Raw genomic sequence first — 19,653 nt, 5'->3', positions numbered from 1 at the left:
AAAAAGTTTCTACTTCTCTATAGATTTTTAGGCTAATTTTGCAGGATAAAGAAGTCTGGGTCGACAGTTGTTTTCTTTTAGGACTTAAAAAGCTTCTCTCCAGACTCTTGGCCTTTATTTAAGGGTTGTGCTGAGAAATCTGCTGTTATTCTAATGAGTTCACCTTTATAGATTACTAGGTGATTTTCTCTGAGAGCTTTTAGTATCCTCTCCTTGTGCTGAATTTCTGATATTTTGACTATGACGTGTCCTGGAAACGTTCTTTTCTGATCATGGTTGTTTGGGGTTCTATGTGCCTCATTTACCTGAATAGTGAATCTTTCCTTTAGGTTTGGAAAAATTTCTGCTCTGATTTCAGTGAATACCTTTTGAGTTATCTTCTAATTTTTTCTTTATTCCTGTAATTCTGCGGTTAGTTTCTTTGAGTCACCTAGCAGCTATTGGATCCAGTTTGCAGTCTCTTGTCATTTTTAGGGTCCTGTTGAGTTCATTATCTACTACATTCACCTTGTCATCTATTTTTGACACTCTGTCCTCACCTTGGTCCAGTCTGCTACCCATGGATTCCTTTGGATTTTTTCATGTCATCTATCTCTGCTTGCTTTCTTTTCATATTTCCTAATTCTTTTCTGAAGTCGTCATTCACATCTTGTATTGTCTTGCTTAACTCGGTAGTCTATTGTTTGTCTCTTCTTTAGGCTTCTTGAACATTTTACTGGTAGAATCTTTTACCTGTTTAATTCCATCCTCTTTGAGCTTGTTAAATATCTTAGGCATTTGTTTATGTTTCTTGTTTCATATCTTCAAACATTTTGACCATTTAGTTTTTGAGTTCTTGGCCTGTTGCTTCCTCTGCTTCTGTGTCTTAGATCAGCTTTTGGGGAGCCAGACGTTTGGGTGGCATCCTGCTTCTGTGCTTGCTCATGTTTCTACTGTTTTTGCGCTGTGGGTGGAAGATGAGTCAGGGTGTAGAAACTGTCACCACCGTGATCTCTTTAGTTAGGTTCTGTCTCCCTGTGATGTGTCCTTGGGTTTGGTTATGTTTTGGTGTTTACACCCCTCTCAACCTATTCAGTGTACTCTTTCGGGGCCTTCTTAGTGTCCAGCCTTCTCCTGGGAGCTTGACCCACAGCACCACTGAGAGAGAACAAGATGAGCTTGTGTTTGCTAAGACCTGACTTCCTCCCTGGAGTTGCATTAGCATTCTAGGCTGACTTGTTCTTTTCTGAGTTGTCTTTAATTCCTCCAGTTTCTCTGTAGTTTCTAGTTTTCCTGTCAGCTCTTCCCACCATGTTTGATTCCCCTACGTCCTTTGCAGCACTGGGAGTTGAACATAGGGCCTTTGCACTGGGTTACATCTGGGATCTTTTTTTTTTTTTTTTAACTTTTTATTTCAGAACAGGGTCTTGCTAAATCATCAACTTGTCCAGGCTGGGCTTGGACTTGCTCCCCGCCTGCCTCAGCCTCCCAGAGGGCTGGGATTACAGGCCTCGTCCACCATACCTGCTGAGATATAGTGTCTTAAAAATAAATTACCACACTGCCTAATAGCCTCCCGGGGCCTCTGGTGACCACAATAAGCACAGATGGTTGGATTCCTAGAAAGTGCATGAGTCATGCCCACAGTGTTTTTCTCTGGGCAAAGATCTGACTTATTTTTCCTTCCAGACACAGCATTTACACGGCTTGTCTGAATGTGGGTTCTGTTTGTACAGCCTTGTGGTCAGGACAGCTTGGTCATCAGAGTGGTCTCTTCCCTGTGTCTTTGAGGGTGGTGGGTCCAGGGCCAGGCACCCCTCACTGCAGCCACTGCTCCATCAGGGGCCGAGTGGTGCTGGGTGAAGCTCAGGTCTTGTCTAGAGTGTGCGTAGAGTAGGCCAGATGCCCCACCCAGGGGCTCTCACACCTCTCTGCTGTTCTCAAGCACCCTCTTTTTGTATGTATGGCTTCGACCTCAGCGAGAACATAAATCATTCTTTGGGTTGATGAAACTTTCAAGGCGGTTTAGAGCAGGACTTTTAGAATATACCTTCACACACCAAGGCTAAGTGAGTACCGTAGCCCAGTCTGAAGTTCTGCTTTCTACTGTTTTAGTCACCCATGCTCAACCCATTTTCTGAAAGCATTCAATCGTAAATTAGAGAACTAAACAATTCATAAGTTTTAAATGGCACAGCATTTTGAATAGCATGATGAGATTGTGAACCTGCCTGGATATGAATCATCTTTGTCCAGTGTTTCTGTGCTATATATGCTACCCTCTCCATTAGTCCTTGTAGCTGTTTCGGTGTTTGGCTGTCATGCTGTCACACTGCTTACGTTCGAGTAATGCTTATTTTACTTAATAATTGACCTCAAATGCAAGAGTAGTGAGGCTGGCAATCTAGATATGTCAAGAAGTCATGAAGGGCCTCCTTTAAGTGAAAAGGTGGCCGTTCTCAAATAAGGAAAAAAAAAATCATATGCTGAATTTGCTAAAATGGGTGGTAAAGGGGAACTGGCTATCTTAAACTTGTGAAGAAGGAAAAGGAAATTCATGCTTGTTTTGCTGCTTCCCTGACAGAGCCAGCCGTCACTAGACGAACAGTACCTGAGGAGAGGGGTGAGGATTAAGAAAAACAACACAAACTTGAGAGAAAGGAAAGGGAGGAGAGAGCGAGGGCCTTCTCCTTCCCACTTTATTGAGCCGTTTATATATCCTCCTTCATCACCCACAGCCTCCCTCCCTTCCTCCCTTCATGATCTTGTGACTAATTATTTTTACAGAGAAAAGGTCAAATATATCTTTACAATTCCGGGAATGTTACTTTCTTGTCCAGCAAACATTCAAATCCTTTCTATATTCGTTGTTTTCTTTAAAAGTCAACATCCTTGTTTTTGTACCAGTTTCATATCCTGGATCATTATGTTCTTATCTGACTCAAGAATCTCAAGGGGCTTAGGAGTCTTTCAGGGTTGTTTCAACCCTTCGCTCTCCACACTTCCCTGAAAGGTATCCCTCTCAGATAAGGGGGAGCCCAGTACTCCCGGACATCTTATGGAAGAGGACACCCAAGTGGTGTCCTTGTCTTGGGGTGCCTGTAGTGAATTTACTTAGGAGTACCTGTGCTTTTTGACTTTGAGCATTTCTGTGTCTGTTCTAGGATTGGTTGCCATAAAGAATGCACACGACATAGAGACCAGGCTCAACGAAGTGGAGAAGTTGCTCAAGATGATCATCAGCATGCCCTGTAAAGTCAGTACCTGGGGCGGGGCCTGGTGGGGGCGGGGCCTGGCAGGGGGCGGGCCTGGCAGGGGTGGGGCCATCCACTTCCAGATTTCACAGGCTTCCATCCTCCCAAAGAGTGGACCTACATACTGCATGTCACTCAGCCTTGTGGGCGACAGGGAAGTGACAGACATGATCAGGGGAAGGGAAGACTTCTGCGGGCTGCAGTGGTCTCCTTTCTCACCTCTGCTCACAAGCCCAAGCCCCATCTCACCCCATGCAGGTGTGTCAGGGTCTTTCATACCCAGGGCACTGCTGTGACAACAGACACGTCCAGACTTGTTCCATGCCTTCCTGGACCGACCTGTCCCTCTCTTCCCTGTGGAATGGAAACTGTCTTGACTTCCGGGTGCCGCATCTGCCCGTTCTGCCCACTCATCTGGACTGGGAGAGGAGAGGGTGCTGGTTTATGGGCTAGGCCCGAGGAAGCCTGGAGAAAGCTTGAGTTGCTAAAGAGAAAATTTAACTTCGGGAATTCCTTTTTGTCCTGCTGGCTGGAGGGCACTTTGGGCGGGGGCATTGCTTGGCCGTGGCTCCCTTGACTAAATATCTGGGCTAAGCAGTGATGAAAAGCCTTTCAGCTTCTGTTTTTGTATCTGGGAATTGGGGAGAGTGGATGCAGCTCTGGGTTCCTGAAGAAGTAGGAGCCGCTGTTTCCTTAAACCCCATTCCATCCCTGCAGCCTTGCCTGGGGCCGTAAATAAACAAGAGGTGGCAGTGACTAAGGCCCGAAGTGACTTAAGCCGGTGCTGCGGTCCCGCATCAGGGTGGAAAGCACTGGGGTCATTCTCTGAGAGGCGCAGCGGTGGCGTCCTCACCAGGCAGAGATGGGCCGACTTCCGGAGCTTCTCAGTTTTAGTAATTACCGTGTTTCTTCCCAGTATTCTAGGTCGGAAGTGGTGCTCACTTTCTTTGAAAGATCTCCCCTGGACCAGGTGTTAAAAAACGATAATGTACATAAAATTCAACCCAGCTTTCAAAGTCCAATCAAAATATCAGGTAAGAGCTGCAGTGAGGGCGTTGAGCTCAGGTCCTGCTGCTGGGAGCCAGGCCCCTGCAGTGCGTTCTTTCCATGGTGCGTCACACTGTCCACGCTGGGGCCACAGGGAGACTATCAGAACTGTGAAAGCTGGTTAGAAGGTGTTCCTGGTTTTCATTACACCGTGTTTTCAATCTATATCGGCTGCCAGTTCACGCTCTTCCGGCTTCCAAAGGGCTATATTTGGGAGATCCTTTGGAACTTGCTTAAGGATGGTGTCATGCTGGTGACAGCATCCGGGTCCCAAGGAGACAGCAGGCAGTGTAGAGGCCTCTCCTCAGCTGGCACCTGGACTCTGGAACCTCTTCACAGCACAGGGAAAGTGGCGGGGGTTGGGGCCTGTGCACCTCAAGGGCTCATCCAGGCTGAGTCCCCAGCGGGATCTGTAGTCCGTGCCCCCGGACGTGGGGAAGGAAGCGCCTGTCCTTTACTCTGAGTGGAGTGGGTCCTCATGCCAAGTCCTAGTGTCTGTTTTGCTTTATTTTGCTCTACTTTGAGCAAACGAGAGAGCAGAGAGGACCTTGTGTTCTGGAGAACCTGGGCCGTTGCTTCAGGGTGACCCAGAGGCCCCTGAGTTGAGGGGACAGATGGGCTGCATGGAACTCTCTGGAGAGTAAGTCCTTGGGAACAACAGCCCAGAATGTCCCTGCCTCTGTCTTCCTGTCCCATGTTAGTCAGTGACAAAGATGCGCTCATGGGTGCTGTCTGTCCTGAAGAGCTGAAGGGAATGAGATGAAATGAAAAGTGATGAAAAGCAACCGATGTTGGGATGCCAGGCACATTCTTCCTGCTTTTCTGCAAGCACCAAGGTCAGGTTTCTGCCCTCTGCTGTTCAAGAGCCCCCTTGTGGTCTTCATGCGTGAACAGGCTGCAGCATCCAGGTCTAGGGAGGGAGGGGTCTTGAGCTCCTAGTGCAAGGTGAGACTCCAGACCATGCGGTTGTCATGCCCAGCCCCGGGGACGTCACAGAAAAACCACTGCATCCAGAGAAGGGGCTGGGGGTGGGGAGAGGGGAGGAAGAGGACCTGAGCCTCAGGTGTGCACAGGCCTCCTGGGAAAGGGGCTAGCGTGGGCCAAGGGTGAGAGTAGCTGTGGACAGCTTTGCTGGCACAGAATTCTTCCCGGCACTCGGGGTCTGCAGGCTCCATGGAAAGCCTGGATTGGGGGGCGGCCGGGGTGCTGCTGTGTGAGCTGGGGTCAGGGAAAGGTCCCCAGCCTGCTGGGTGTTTCCTGCTCTTCCCCTTGGGCCTCCCTACCGTCCCATCTTGGCTCTCGTACCAGCAGGCCTCTCTGTCTGTGCACAGCTTCCTGGTATGAATCAGTTCGGGGCAGCGAGGCCCCCGCTTGATGCTTCACTGTTCAAGTGAGGAGATGCGGGAACACAAGAGGACCTCAGCAGCGCGTGCGGGATTAAGCTGGAGCCCCTTGTCATGCCAGCCTTGGCAGAGCCTGGTCCAGGGGCTTCTGATGTTGTTGCCTCCTTTCCTGAGCCTAGGCCTCCACCACGGGCCTCTGTCAGGCTCCTGGCAAACCCTGCCTGTCCTCTGCCCCGTGGGTATTCCATTCATTTGGGAAGTGCCCTCCATGCTGCGATCTGCACTTACCCTGCCCCTCCCTCCTCTCGGGATGTCTTAGTGCCTTCTGGAGCTAAAGTGGCATTGAGGGTTGTCCCGCAGGCGAGGACGCCGGCCTCTGATTATGATAGGTAGCAGCTGTGCTCTGAACAGACTTGTCTTTTGAGACGGTTTGGTGGTCAGGGCTCCACTAGATGGCGCCAGTCGCCTGTCTTCGGGAGAACCTCTTCTATCCTGGGGCTGCAGCCAAGGTGGCCTTCGGCATTCTTTGCCCCGTGCTGATCCAAATGCTTACGGAATCCAAGACAGGAAAAACGGGTTCTGCAGTGCGGCACTGGCTGGCGGCATAAACGGAAACATAGACCTCAGCCTTTACCTGGGGCTATGGCCAGTTGCACTGATGGAGTTCAGTCGCAAGATCTGATCAGCCAGGTTTGAGGGGCCTGAAAAAAAGATAATTTTAGTTTTCACTAATCTCTAAATGAAATTAATCTCTGTGCAATCTGTTTTGTAAATTTCTATTTTTATTAGCATGTATCTGAAGTCCATAATGATTACACCCATTGTGGGGGCCGGTTGGTACATGTGCATAACGCATCTTCATTCTCGTAATGTCCTCCTCCCCTTCTTGTACAGTCTCCATCTTAATTTTTACTACCCAGGGATGGCCCAGTTAGCCAGTTAATAAAAAACAGTGTTGCTTTGGGTTTTGTTCTGTTGCTAGAGTGCCTTAAAGATGTGCTGGGATTTGCAAGGGAGGACAGCTGTACTATGAATGCTGCTAAGGATGAGAATAAACATCTTCTTGAAAAGGAAGAGAAGGAATAGTTCACACAATGAAGGGTGGTGGCATGGGGTGGGGAGGCAAACTAAGATGCAGTGAAGAAATAGAAAAGCCCCATTAGGAGGACACACACAGTAGCAGCAGCAGTTGTTACAAAGATATCCATGATGGGGAGATGCTAAGGTTAGTGGGTGACAAGAACCAGGGTTTGCATGGTCTCCAGCCTTGTCCCTCGAGATGTTTATTAAGGACAGAGCGCAAGAGCATAGCCGTGCTTTGGAGACACTTGGCAGAACCCTGCTGTAAGTGATTCAGGCCAGCGTCCCCAGGGACAGGACCAGGACATCACACACACACACACACACACACACACACACACACACACGGTCCCGCACTGAGGACACAGCATTGCTCCTGTGGGGCTCCTCACCGAGGGCTTCACCTTGATCTAGTCCCTTGAAACCTAAGTTGGAGATGCTCCATCAAGCAAGTCACCCATGCCCTTCAGAAACGTAGCTGTCAGGGGAGACCAGGAAAGACGAGGGACCCATCAGGCTGTGGGAGACCCAGACTCAAGTGCTCATGCAGCAAGGGGTCCTGGATCAGATCTGGGGCTGACAAAGGGACGTCAGTGGGAAAGGGGTGAAGCTTGAGTGACAGAGGTCTGTGGTCGGCAGGACTGTCGCTGTGCTAATGTCCCACGTTTGCCCAGTGCGCCAGGGTTATGTAAAATAATTAAAATAAAATAAAAGCTGCAGAGGGAAAGATGAGAACTGTCTCTCAATATCTTTGTGACTTTCTGTAATTCTAAAATTAATTCCAAATACATAAATAGGTAGCTTGAAAATGAACAATTTCATGGAGGCAGTCATGTATGTGATTGAGGAATTAAATTGATGAATTTTTTTTTTTGTGAGAGATATGAAGCTGACATCTAAGAAATTCACATTTAAAGATGTTTGAAGAGAAGTTTCAGGTGCTATAATTTTTCTTTACAACATTTTCTTCAGTTTTTTGCGTGTGTCACAACAGGTAGAATGACATTACCCACAGTAATGATAATAATTAGTATTCCTTTGTGTTTCCAACATTTGTTAAAATCTTTACACCCATCATCTCACTGAATATGTATCTGTGCGTATAGGAAGGATATTGATATTTTCATTTCCGTATTGAAAAGCTTGAGCTAAATGCTTTTGTTGTCTTGTTAAACTTTGGATAAACACTTGATTCATACAATTCTTTGTAAGACTTTTTATTTAAGTGACAGAATAAGTAAAAATACAAGCTATTGGAGAAGCTAGGCTCCACTTTCAACTAGCACAAGCACACAAACCCCTGTACATTTCACTGGGTTTTAAGTTGGCTGTGGTCTGATAGCTGTTTATGTATTAGAAGATAATTTGCTTTTCAATAAGCAAACCAGAGTCTGGAGCATACGTTCTGAAGGTTGTTGCAAACTCTCCAGCTACAAAGCTGGGGTTACCCTGGAGTTGCTCAAGATCCTGGGGCTGGCAGAGAGTGGATGAGGGTCCAGGAGGGAACCAGAGCTCCTCAGGGACCTAGCAAGGCACCACCGTGGCCTGAGCTGGAGGCCTTCAAGCACAACAGAGACACACATGGTGTCCTGGAGACCCAGCCGGCCTTGCAAGCCATTAAGCCACATTTATGTGCACGGAGGCTTTTTGTTGTAGAAACTGAGGAATGCCTTGTTGTAAGCCTATTTTGGAGGAGCTGGTGAAGATTCCATTTTCTGAAACTCCAGTGTTCATCTGTAAGAAAGATTAGGTGTGCAGGGTACCTTCAGGACTGCATGCAGAGAGGATCTGCAGTGATGACTACTGTTGGAGCTCCTAGCCACCCCCACCCCCCCACCTTCCCTTGGCAAAGGGGTGGCAGGAAGGAGACAAGACTGCTCCTAGGCTTTAAGTGCTTCCTCAGACAGATTTGGGTCAAAGTTAATAAAAACAATAAGAAAGGGCTCTGTGCTGCCACGCCTCTTCAACTGAGAAGCGGGAGGACCTGAATCTGTCTGGTTGAGATTGAGCGATTTTGAGATCTGCCGGCTCTGCTAAACCCTGCGACTTCCTCTCCCCCTCCTTGTGCCTGAAGATGTGTTCAGTGGGCCCCAGTTCCCAGCCCGCCTCCTCCCTGGCTTGCAGAGCTCCCTGAGCTTCAGCTCCCAGGACGTGGAGCAGGAAGAGAGGCAGGGTTGTGCTGGCGCAAGGACCCCTGAGTGTGACTGCCTGGGATGGGGCTGCAGGAGACCCCGGAGTGACCCCTTTTCCAGAAAGCCAGGCATAAATCCCAGCAATTCCAAATCTGTTGGATGCATCCTCCTTCTGACCTTATTGTGGAGAAGGGGAAATTTCCTATTTTTTTTTTCTATTTTTTGTTTTTGTATAGTCCCTAATTCTATGCATACGGAGTGAATTTCAAAGAACTGAGAATCTAAAATGTAGAACGATTAAAAAATAAACCAAATAGGGCCAGGGATTTAGCTCAGTGGTTCCAGCGCCTGCCTCGAAAGCGCAAGGTCCCGAGTTTGATCCCTGGTACCAAAAAAACCCCAAACAAATCCAAATATGCCAGGCATGGTGGTACACATGTGTAATCCAGCGCTGAGGGGCTGAGGAAGGAGAGATGCAAGTCTGAGCTCATGATGGGCAACATTGTGACTTCGACCCTGGCTTAGAATAAAAACTAGAAAGGGCTGGGGCTGTAGCTCGGTGTCAAGGCCCGGAGTTCAATCCCCAGTACCACAAGAAAGAAAAAGAAAAATGGATCCCTAGAAAGATGATGATAATTTCAGAAATGAAATAGCAAATCTCTTTTCAAGAATAAATTAATTTAGATCATGGTGGTAATATATGAGGGGAAAGAAAGGAAAGGAAATCCCGCTGCCAACAACAGGGCATCAGCTGCCACTAACAGGGCAAGTGGTAAATGATGCTCTTGCTGGGCGAGCCAGGCCTGAGAGGGCGGTGATTGGAGCTGCTCATCCCTCCGCAACATCTGGCTCCAGAGGGAGAATGGTGACCCCTGGACCGGAGAACAGACTGGGAATGTGGAGTGTAAGTCAACAACTTGGGCAAGCAGGACTTCAAGGCCAAGGAGAGCAGGCAGTGGCTGCCAGATGTGTTCATCTACTGAGGGAAGGGATGGAAATGTGTCCCATGGGAAATGCAAATAAAGCCTACAGCAGCTGGGAGAAAGAAGAGAGTCGAGCTACATTAAGGATGGGGGGTGTCTTGCCATGTTGTCCATTCTGTCCTGGAATTCCTGGGCTCAAGCAACTTTCCTGCCTCATACTCCCAAGCAACTGGGGCGACAGGCACACAGTAGCACACCTGGCCACCCTTGTGTCTCCTTAAGTTGGCATTCCATGTGGGTGGGTTCAGAATCCACTGAATTCAACCAACCACAGGTCAAAAATACTGGAAAAAATTGCTTCTGTACTGAAGATGGACAGAGTCTTTCCTTAACACTATCCCCAAAGCCCTGGGAAGAGCCTCCCCCGCCGCCGTTCCATGCTCCTAGGGCAGAGAAGGTGAGCCAATCCCAGCACCCAGAAAGAGGCTCCCCCGCCCCCATTCCAGGCTCCTAGAGCAGAGAAAGTGAGCCGCGTGGGCGCCAGAAGCACCCCCCCCCACCCCGTGGAAATGAGAAGACATGTAAACAAGCCTCAAAAACAGATTTCCAGATCACCTACAGCAACCCCAAAGGGAAACAAGATGGAACAATCTGATCCTAAATCACCTGGACTCCCTGAACTGGCAACAAAAGAGTATCTGGAAAAAATGAAATCAGAAATAATTTCTCAGATAACAGCAAAGATTGTGCCCATAGTGCAAGATATGATTAATAAATCTAGAGAGGACACAGATAAAAAAAATAGAGGATCTGAGGAACATGGTGGAATCCATAAAACAGATTCAAACAGATTTCCAGGAGATTAAAAATTCCATCGAAAGTCTGCACAGCAGAATGAACCAATGTGAGGACAGAATTTCAGATATAGAAGGTAAGATTGCAGTTAGTGAACAGGAAAAGAAAAATTGCTTGAGAATTGTAAGGGACCATGAGAAATCAATCTAGCAGCTGCTAGATGATGCAAAGAAGAATAACAAGACTGATTGGAGTCAATGAAGAAACAAGAGAGAGTGCAGATGACATAAAAAAGCTGTTCACAAAAGTAATGGCAGAAAACTTCCCAAGCAGGGGACAAGAACTTGACATACAGATAAGTGAGGCTCCAGCTAGCCTTGATCAAAAAAACTCTACACATAGGCATATAATAGTTAGGATTCCAGAAACCCAACAGAAGAACAAAGTTGTACAAGCAGTTAGAAAAAAGAAACGAATCACATACAAAGGAAAGCCCATCAGAATCACAGCAGACTTCTCAATGCAAACCCTCAAGGCAAGAAGACCTTGGAGTGATGTATTTCAAGCCCTAAAGGAAAACAGCCTCCAACCCAGATTGATGTATCCTGCAAAACTGTCTTTCAAAATTGATGGAGAAATAAGATACTTTCATGATAAAGAGCACCTTAGGAACTTCATGAATACCAAACCAGCACTCCAGAAAATTTTAGACAATATCCTAGGAAAGGACAATGAGGATCACAACCCCAGGAAGCCCAGCAGAATGAATCCGTTGGGCGTGACAAATTAAACGCAAAGGGGGAGAATCCAACAAAAAGAAAAAGTCATGACAAGGCTTTTAAAACTTTTGACTTCATCTCCCTAATGAGTGTATAATTCAATCTTGTTATTGTTCATGATTAGTACTTTTCTGATTCTATTGTTGCACACCTTTTCTCCTGCTGTACTGGCTAGTTATCATCTTCTTGTGTCTGCTTTTTAATTGGGTTCTCTATTAATGAGCTGTAAGAGTTCTTTATATATTCTGGCCATAGGTTATATGCATTATAAATATGGTCTGTTTAAGGACTACTTTTCATTTTAATGATGTCATTTAAAGTTCTAAATTTTGATGGAATCTCATTTGTCAATTTTTTTCTTTTATACATCATGTTTTTTGTATCCTAGGAAGTTCTTGCCTACCCTAAATTCATAAACATTTTCCCTTACAATTTCTTTTTAAAGGTTTATACTTTTAGTCTTTCATATTTAGGTTCATAGATCCTTTCAAGTTATTTTTATGTATGGAAATAAAGAGTTGAGGTTAATTTTTTAAATACGGATACCAGGTGTTCTAGTGCCATTTGCTGAAAACACTATCTTTTCCTCAGCTCTTGAATTGAGTTTATATTCTATAAAATGTTAATGTTAAATAATCTTTCAAAACTCAGTGGACCATATATGTGTGGTTCTATTTCTAGATTCTCTGTTTTATTCCAATGGTCTGTATGTCTTTCCTTACACCAACACTGCCTTGATTACTGTAGCTTTAGAGGAAGTCTTAAAATGGGTAATAAATGTCTTCCAACACTGTTCTATTTTTTTTTTACCTTTTCTAGGTTCTTTGTACTCCTACATAACTTTTAAATCTCAAAATCCAATTCTTCATTTATAGCAAGTATACATAGACCTGAATTTTTATATATACCTTGTGTTTTCTAGTCCTGCTAAATTCAAGTACAAGTTCTTGGGGCTCCTAGAGATTTCTTAGTATTTTCTCTGTAGATGATCATTCCATCTACATATAAAGATTTTGCTTCTACCTTGGCAGTCCTATCCTACTTGTGACACTTTATTGCCAGACTGTTTTGGTTTGGGCCTATGTTTCTAAGTTTAATGGACAGATAAAGCGTAAGCATATCTGCCCTTGTTCCCCACCTTAAGGAGAAAGCATTGTAATCTTCTCCATTCATACAAGGCGTTCTCGCTGGAAGTATGGAGTACATGTCTTAAATCTGTTGAGAAGTTTCTGTTTTACTTCTAGTCTCCTGATAGCTTTTACCGTGAACAGCTGTAGAATTTGGTCCAATACTTTTTCTCCAACTAATGACAGGATCATATGGCTTTTTCCTTTCCTCTGTTAAAATGATGACTTTTGGGGGTGGATCTTCCAATGCTGAACCAACACTGCCATCCCTATAACAAAACCACTTTCTACATCCTGCCAGATCTGACTTCTAATAGTTTGTTTTGTTAAACAAATTTCTACCTATGTTCATACTGTTTTTGTCTATTATCTTTATCCAGTTTTGGGATTAGCACAATGTTGAGTTCCTAAAATGAGGGGAGAAGTGTTCATTTATTTTTTTTTTCTGCTTTAATTATTTGATATAATTTATCATTTAAAATGTATATGAGCCTGTTGTTGTCCTATAGGTAGGTTTTCAAGCTAGGAATATACTTTTTTTAATAGGTGCTACTCAAATTTTATATTTCCTCCGGAGTTAGTTTCATTAATTTGTCTTCCAAGGTACTTCTTAGAAGTTGTCAAATTTATTTCAAAACAGATTTTTGAAATATACTTTCTATATCCTTTTAAATTCTGTAAAATCTGTGGTAATGTCTCCTAGATCTTGATATTGTAATTTAAAAAATGTATAATAGATATTGTGTAATCGGATGTAAAGGTCTAAAGGAGCAGGGGAATTGGGGGGGGTAGGGGAAAGGAAAGAAGGGAAAAGAAAAAATATGAGAAAAGGAAAAAAACGGAAACAAAGTCTTTGCAAATAGGGAGGGTGGAAGGGGTGAAGGGAGGGCAGGAGAAGGGGGAAAAAAAAAAGAACCAAGAGACTCATGTAATGGTACAAGATCCCAATGATGAATGCAACTGTATTTCATACCTAAAATGTACCAATAAACTTTATGGAAAAAAATCCCACCATGCCCGAAGCAATGCAAGACGTACGACAACTATGGATGTAGCACTTACACGGCCTTGGGTAGTAGAAGCTACCAGAAGTGAATTAGCACATATGGGAGGGTGTGTGCAGGTTCTGTGGTATTTTACAGAAGGACTTGGGCACCTGCAAAGTGGGTGCCCTGGGCGTCCTGGAACAAAGCCCCGTGGACACCAAAGGACCACTGTTCCTACGTGGACTGGGTGGGTCCACAGTTCACAATGTTTTAGAGTTAGCGATCCTGAAGATGAGCTAGGACCACTTTGAAACTCCAGTGGGAAAACGAGTCCCAGGGCCCTGGAACTCACTGCCACACATTCTCCATGCCAGCTCTTCCAGCCTTGGACAAGCCTCAGAACTCTGCCCTCACAATCTATGCCATACAGCTGTCGTAGACATGAGATGTCGTTTTCTTTGGTGGCGTTTCTGAATTACTAACATCTGTGCTTACTGGGGGAAGAAAACATCAACACCTGAGTAGAATTGTATGGAGCTAAAATGTGCAAGTCACCTCTGGCTTAAAACAAACCTGTCTCTTTAGATCCTTGAAGCAACCTGGCTGGTCGATGCTGTCGGCCCTGTCTTAGCTCAATGGGGGCTCAGAAAGCTTGGGTCACCTGTGAGAGGTCACACACCACTGTGTGGGAGATCTGGTCTCAAACCCGAGTCACAGAGTGAGCCCAGCCTCTCCACCCCAGCTTTGACCCCATGGGGAAGGGGGCCTGGAGGTGTGCAGGCTGCCAGAGCGTCTGTCTCCAGGGAGAGATGGGGCCAGCGGGCGGGGCTGCTCTGGCTCAGTCAGCGCCTTCAGTCTGGCAGAGTCTGGAATGGGCCTTGGGTGCTGTGTGGAAGATGAGGGACAGTAGGTGGAGGGGAAAGCAAAGAACTGAAAAACCTCAACTCAGATCCCTGCTGCAAACTCACCTGTTGCTTTGGTTTTCAGAAATCATGAGATCCAACGGATTTTGCTTGGCAAACACGGAAACGATAGTCATTGACCACAGTATATCAAATGGAAAAGACCAGCACCAGGCCGTGGATCCCGCAGAGCACTTGTGAGTACACTGACTTGCACATGGCTTTATAAAGGGGTCCCCTTGCCATCACCCGGGCCAGGCTCTACAGAAAGCATGGATGTGGCCGGAGGCAGCCAGCCCTGGGCCCTCTGCATGTGTGAATGCTTATTTTAAAAGTTTGTCTTTCCTGGAGTCTGGTGAGAAGTTGATTTGGTGCCTTTGGGGGAGACCGAATCAGTGATTATGTAGGGGCTTTGGGAGAAATCGCCAGGTCCAGGGTCCACTGTCTTGGGGTGGGAGGGCCATGCACCTCTGTGCTCAAAGGGGCTGCTTTCAGGGCTCAGTGTTGGCCTCGCCTCGGGGGCTCCCGGCAGAGCCTGAGGTGTTGGTGCGGAGGATACCCTGGCCCTGTACCCACTGTGTGCGCCCCACATGCTCCCGTGTGCGGACAGGGCTGGGTCTGAGGAGGTTCGTGGTGGATGCGGATTCGTGGAGGATGGGAGGAGAGTCCTTAGCTTCTTGAGAGGAGTCACTGGCCAGGGAACACCAAGGTGGAGAAGACAGGGGGAGCCCCTTCCTTGCCTCTGGCTGGGGCAGGGGCTGAGCTCGAATCCGCAGTGTTCTAGGGACCCCTCCCTTCTCCAGAGCACTGTGGGACGAGGCCCGCCATTTTCTTGGGGAGAGGTCAAGGGCAGAGCTTTGTGGTCAGGTCCGGGACAGCCTTGGAGCGGCTGGGAGCATTTGCAGGGAGATCCTGGCTCGCTCCCTGGTCTCCTTCCTCCCTGGCCTGGGGCTGCCAGGCCTGGCTGCGGCCGTCCCTCAGGAGCCATCTGTTTGGGCCATCGGGGGCTGTCAGGTGGCACTGCAGGCTCTGAGTGGCCCCAGCCCATGAGTTGTTGCTGCCAGCCTGCCACAGGTCCCTCGTCTCTCGGTGGAGCCCCAGCTGGCAGCCCAGGCTCTGGCTTGAGGTGGGCAGGTGGCATGCTGGGGACAGAGAGCGACCGTGCTCCGGGCCCCGTGGGATGGAACCAGTGGCTGTCCAGAGGCGGAAGGGGCTACCAGGCTCCTGGGCCATCACCCAGGGCCGAGGCAGCTCTGCTGGGGGCCGGGCCTTGAGCCGGTGACACACTGTCCCCTGGCCTCCGAAGTCCCCTTCTCTCCCTGTCTCATGTTGTCCTCTGAGCTGAGAGGTGACAGCAGGCTGTCGGGGCCTTGACAAGGCCCCAGGACAAAGTTCGAGAGTTGGCCTCCTCTCCATGTGACCCGGACCCTTCTTCCCTCATTCACCCCCTTCCCTGCACGTCCAGATCCCCCTCATCCTTCAGGGCCCGAATCAACACCACCCCAATTCAGGTTTCCGGCCTACAAGGACCCTTGCCGTGTGACCTCCCTGGCCTCCTCACTGCCCCTGCCCCGGTCTCCTTAGCAGGCTCCTGCTTCCTGAGGCCAGGCCCTGCCTGTCTTGTCCACTGTGGTCCCCAGAGCTACAAGGGACCTGGAGCTGACTGAGAGGGAAGGAAGGAACGAAGACCTCAGTGACTTTTGCTTAAACAAACGTAGCTCTGGAGGTCTGTAGAGTGGAACCTGCTTCGCCCAACTAATTTGCAATCTTGGCTCTTTCTACGCCTCCTAAGACCTCAGTGTTGGTCCCTTGACCCCTTTCACAGAGTGGCGACACCTCGGTGCCTTCCAGGGGCCACTACTGCCCTTTCTTCCCCCCCTCTGGGACTCAGTGAGCCAGGCCTCACTGCTGGCTTCACCTGTTTCAGGTTTGAGAATGGTGGCGAGTTCACTCTGGAGCTGGAGGATGGTGATGACCCAGCAGCTTATGTCACCAACCTGTCCTATTACCACCTGGTGCCCTTCGAGACGGACATTTTGGACTGAGCCTCTCCATCAGGCCTCCCCGCCTCTGCCCTTGACTGCACATGGTGGTGCTGTCCACCGCGTGGCTCTGGCGATCACAGCTGCTGCTCAGCCCTTGACCTCCTGGGGTCCCAGGCCCATTGCTGTGAAGCCTGGGTGTCCTGCCAGCGGAGCCACAGGGCTCCCACTGGCTACAGGCTGGGCACAGGGATCAGCAACCCTGGCCCCTCCATCCACCTGGGGTCCTGACTCAGTAGGCCACTCCGCCTGCTCTTCTGAGGGGTCTTCTCTGTCCTCTCGATGCCACAGCCTGCCTCTCCGCTCCTGGGACTCGCTCACTGCCCACGCTTGGAGCCTGCAGGGCATGGGCTCTGCTGGGCCCCCTCCCACTGGCACTGCATCTTTGAAGGAGTGCCCCGCTCGGGCAAGTGTCCGGGCCACCCAGTCCCTCTGATCCCCACCACTCCCTCACACAGCAGAGGCACATGTTGCCAAGTTCTAGACAACGTAGGGGATGTCTGGGAGCTCAGGATCTCCCCGGGAGCCAACATGCATGGCTTTGTTTTGGGTTCACATGGTCTCTCCGGAATCTAGGTTTGGGTCTCCCCAGAGGAGCGTTTCCGGGGGTCACAGGCACGTGGGGAGGACTGGACCGAAAGGAGAACTCACCGAAGACCAGGTGTGCCTGTGCCCTCGGCCTGAGGGTAAGAATCCCTTCTTGGCCGTGAGCTTCTCGGCCCTGCAGTGCAGGGCACAATGCTGTGACCAGGGCGTCCGGAGCTGCCCTCTCGTGTGCCCAGTGACGTCCTGGCCATGGCAATCTGAGGGGCTGGGATGGGGAGGAAGCTCAAGGCTGGGCGGCCACAGCAAATGTAGGCTCTCGGCCCCCACACAGTGTCTACTAACGACCAGCATTTGGTAATGTAAATAACAGTAAATTATTGAGAATTCTAATTCTTTTACACAGCCTGTTTTTAATCTATTTTAATTAAATAAAATCTGCTACTCTCATCTATTTAAGATGTTTGTGTAGAAAGGTGTGGTTCATTGTATCCCCTGCCCAGGGGCGAGTTGGGAACTAAACGTTGACTCCATCGGGCCTGGGCCCAGTGCTGTCCTGGTCACGTTGTTGTTTAGGAAATGTGTTCTGTTCTTCCTCTAGGGAGTGATCTGTCCAAACTGCAAAGTGAACAAACAGCTTGGGGTTTTAATTTTTCCCTTTTTGTGTTGGGGCTTTCCCCTTTGGCAGGCACGGTAGACCTCTTGGGCGACCCAGCTGCAATACATACGCTATTTCTGTGAATTTTCCATTTCCTGTGCCTCCTAGCTATGTTCATCTTAATGCATCCTCATTTTCAAATATACTATATGAAGCAGCTGACTGGGGTTGACCAGTTGCCTCTTTTTTCTAACAGCCAAACTGGTTTCCATATAGAGATAGAGCCTTGGGCCTAATTAACAGTAGAATCAGTCAGCATGTTCAGTTCATCCCAGTCCAACCTTCAGGGATTGGTGCCTGGATGAACTCATCCTCTGTGTTTCACAAGGCGCTTCTTTGCAGCCACTCGGCACTATGACGGCACCCGCTCCACTCACCCCCTTACTCAGACTGCGTTTGTCTTTCAGGACCCAAGTTTGCCTCCCTAAACCTTCCTCTGGGCTTCCCTGAAGAAGCTTCACTGCCTCCACTCCCTGCAGAATGCAGCCTCTGAGGTGGGATTTGTTGTCCTTTCACAACATCAGAGCGTTCTCTGAGTTCCTTTTTTCCCCTGGAAAACTTTGGTCTTCTAAGCCCACTCTTTATGTCCCCACACCGGCGAGAGCTGTAAGTTTGAATGAAGATTCCCTTAAGTGCAGTGAGACGTGGTTACTAGCACTCAGTGTCGCCGTGGGAGGACAGTGGGAGTGGCGGGACTGCAGCGCGTAGCGAGCTCATGCACCGCACAAGTGAGTAGTCGCTCCCACCACCTCGCTTCACCCACAGTGTCACCTAGACGTGTGGGCTGTGTGTGGCCAGATCCCCCAGCTTTTCAGTAGAGGGTAAAAATCTGACTTTGCATGCAGAATATCCCAATCTTAAAGCATTGACAAGGAGCAGAAAAACAATCACAAGAAGCTTGGCCAAACGAAAGAACAGTGAGTTTTCCGCCTCTGAAGCATCAGTTCTGGGAACAGCACCTAAGGAGTTCAGAGTCGAGTCTGAATTTGCACTCTTGGATGCCCCTCGTCCGGGGACTGCTCCTCTCCGGTGTTCCTTGACCACATTGCCTGTTACTCTGGCAACCAAGGGCCCCTTGGCAGTAGTGGCCAGCACACCCTCTTTGCTTCTGACAATTGTGTGAGGGTCTTGAGCCTTGCTGACTACACCAGACAGGGTCCTGCATAGTGTGCAGTTAAAATAAATTCTTTTTGGTGAATGAAATCATTTAAGTCACCTGAATTTCCTATATGACCAGAACCTTCAGCAGATGCTATTTATAGGCAGAGGAATCATCCTGTCTTTGTCTCTTTTGCATATAAATGCTGGTTTTCACACATGAAGTGGGTGTAAAGTAAAAAATGCACATTGTGAATGTGAACTCGGTCCAGCCTCTGATGATTGTTGCAGAATCAACACACAGTCTAGCAGGGGCCCTCTTCCTGGGGTAACAAACAAGCATGAGTTGCCTGGTAATTGAACCAATTCTGGGCTCATTAATAAATGTGTTTCTCACGGGTAGAACACTTATTAATAGAAATATATGCAGGGGTGATGGCTGCCAAATTGCCCTGAGCAATGTGTCCTAACCTTCACCACTTCTCGTAGGGCTAGGGCACATTCTTGGCTTCATTTAAGAGGGCATTCTGTCAAATCACAGTACTTCTATTTTTTTTTTTTTTTTTAAACTGCAGCTGAAATCTCTGTCCCATGTCCATGATGTTAATATACCTCCTGCAGACTAGGATTCTATCCTGGGCTCAGTCTATTTTAAAATGTTGATTTTATTATTTGGGGGCACATCCAGCCTACAGATCAGGAGATGTCTGCCATCGGAAAGGCAGTGTTATCTTCACACATCCCAAGAGGAGGGGTCACGCTGGGCCTTGGGGAGCTGTGCCAGGAAGCACCACATTGGGTCCAAAGGCAGAGGGAGTGAAGGGAAAGTGTAGCAAGAGCCTTCATTGTAGTTTCTTGGGAAGTACCAGGCCAGGAGGGTGAGCAGGCTTAGAACCAGCCAGGTTAAACAATTTCAGAGGGTTCTGGAGTATGGTGCTGTCCCTGTCCCTAGTTTTCTGGAACCT

At 48.2% G+C, this 19,653-nt stretch overlaps 1 protein-coding gene across 1 annotated transcript in view; it reads left to right on the top strand.

Moving 5' to 3' along the window:
• The window catches only part of Pxdc1 (PX domain containing 1), a 30,362-nt gene extending 12,971 nt beyond the window's left edge, over positions 1–17,391 (top strand). The window contains exons 2-5 of the mRNA XM_004847760.4: positions 3,144–3,235; positions 4,150–4,267; positions 14,433–14,544; positions 16,275–17,391. Coding sequence (XP_004847817.1) covers positions 3,144–3,235; positions 4,150–4,267; positions 14,433–14,544; positions 16,275–16,392 — 440 coding nt within the window. The 3' untranslated portion in view covers positions 16,393–17,391. The remainder of the gene's footprint in view (positions 1–3,143; positions 3,236–4,149; positions 4,268–14,432; positions 14,545–16,274) is intronic.
• Positions 17,392–19,653: the final 2,262 nt, after the last annotated feature.

The sequence above is a fragment of the Heterocephalus glaber genome, unplaced genomic scaffold (assembly GCF_053883595.1).
Source record: "Heterocephalus glaber isolate CG9 unplaced genomic scaffold, H.glaber_assembly_v1.0 deba00001472, whole genome shotgun sequence".
In the NCBI taxonomy this organism is placed as follows: domain Eukaryota; kingdom Metazoa; phylum Chordata; class Mammalia; order Rodentia; family Bathyergidae; genus Heterocephalus; species Heterocephalus glaber.
The sequence above is the reverse complement of the archived record's forward strand: the minus strand, read 5'-3'. Positions and strand labels throughout refer to the sequence as shown.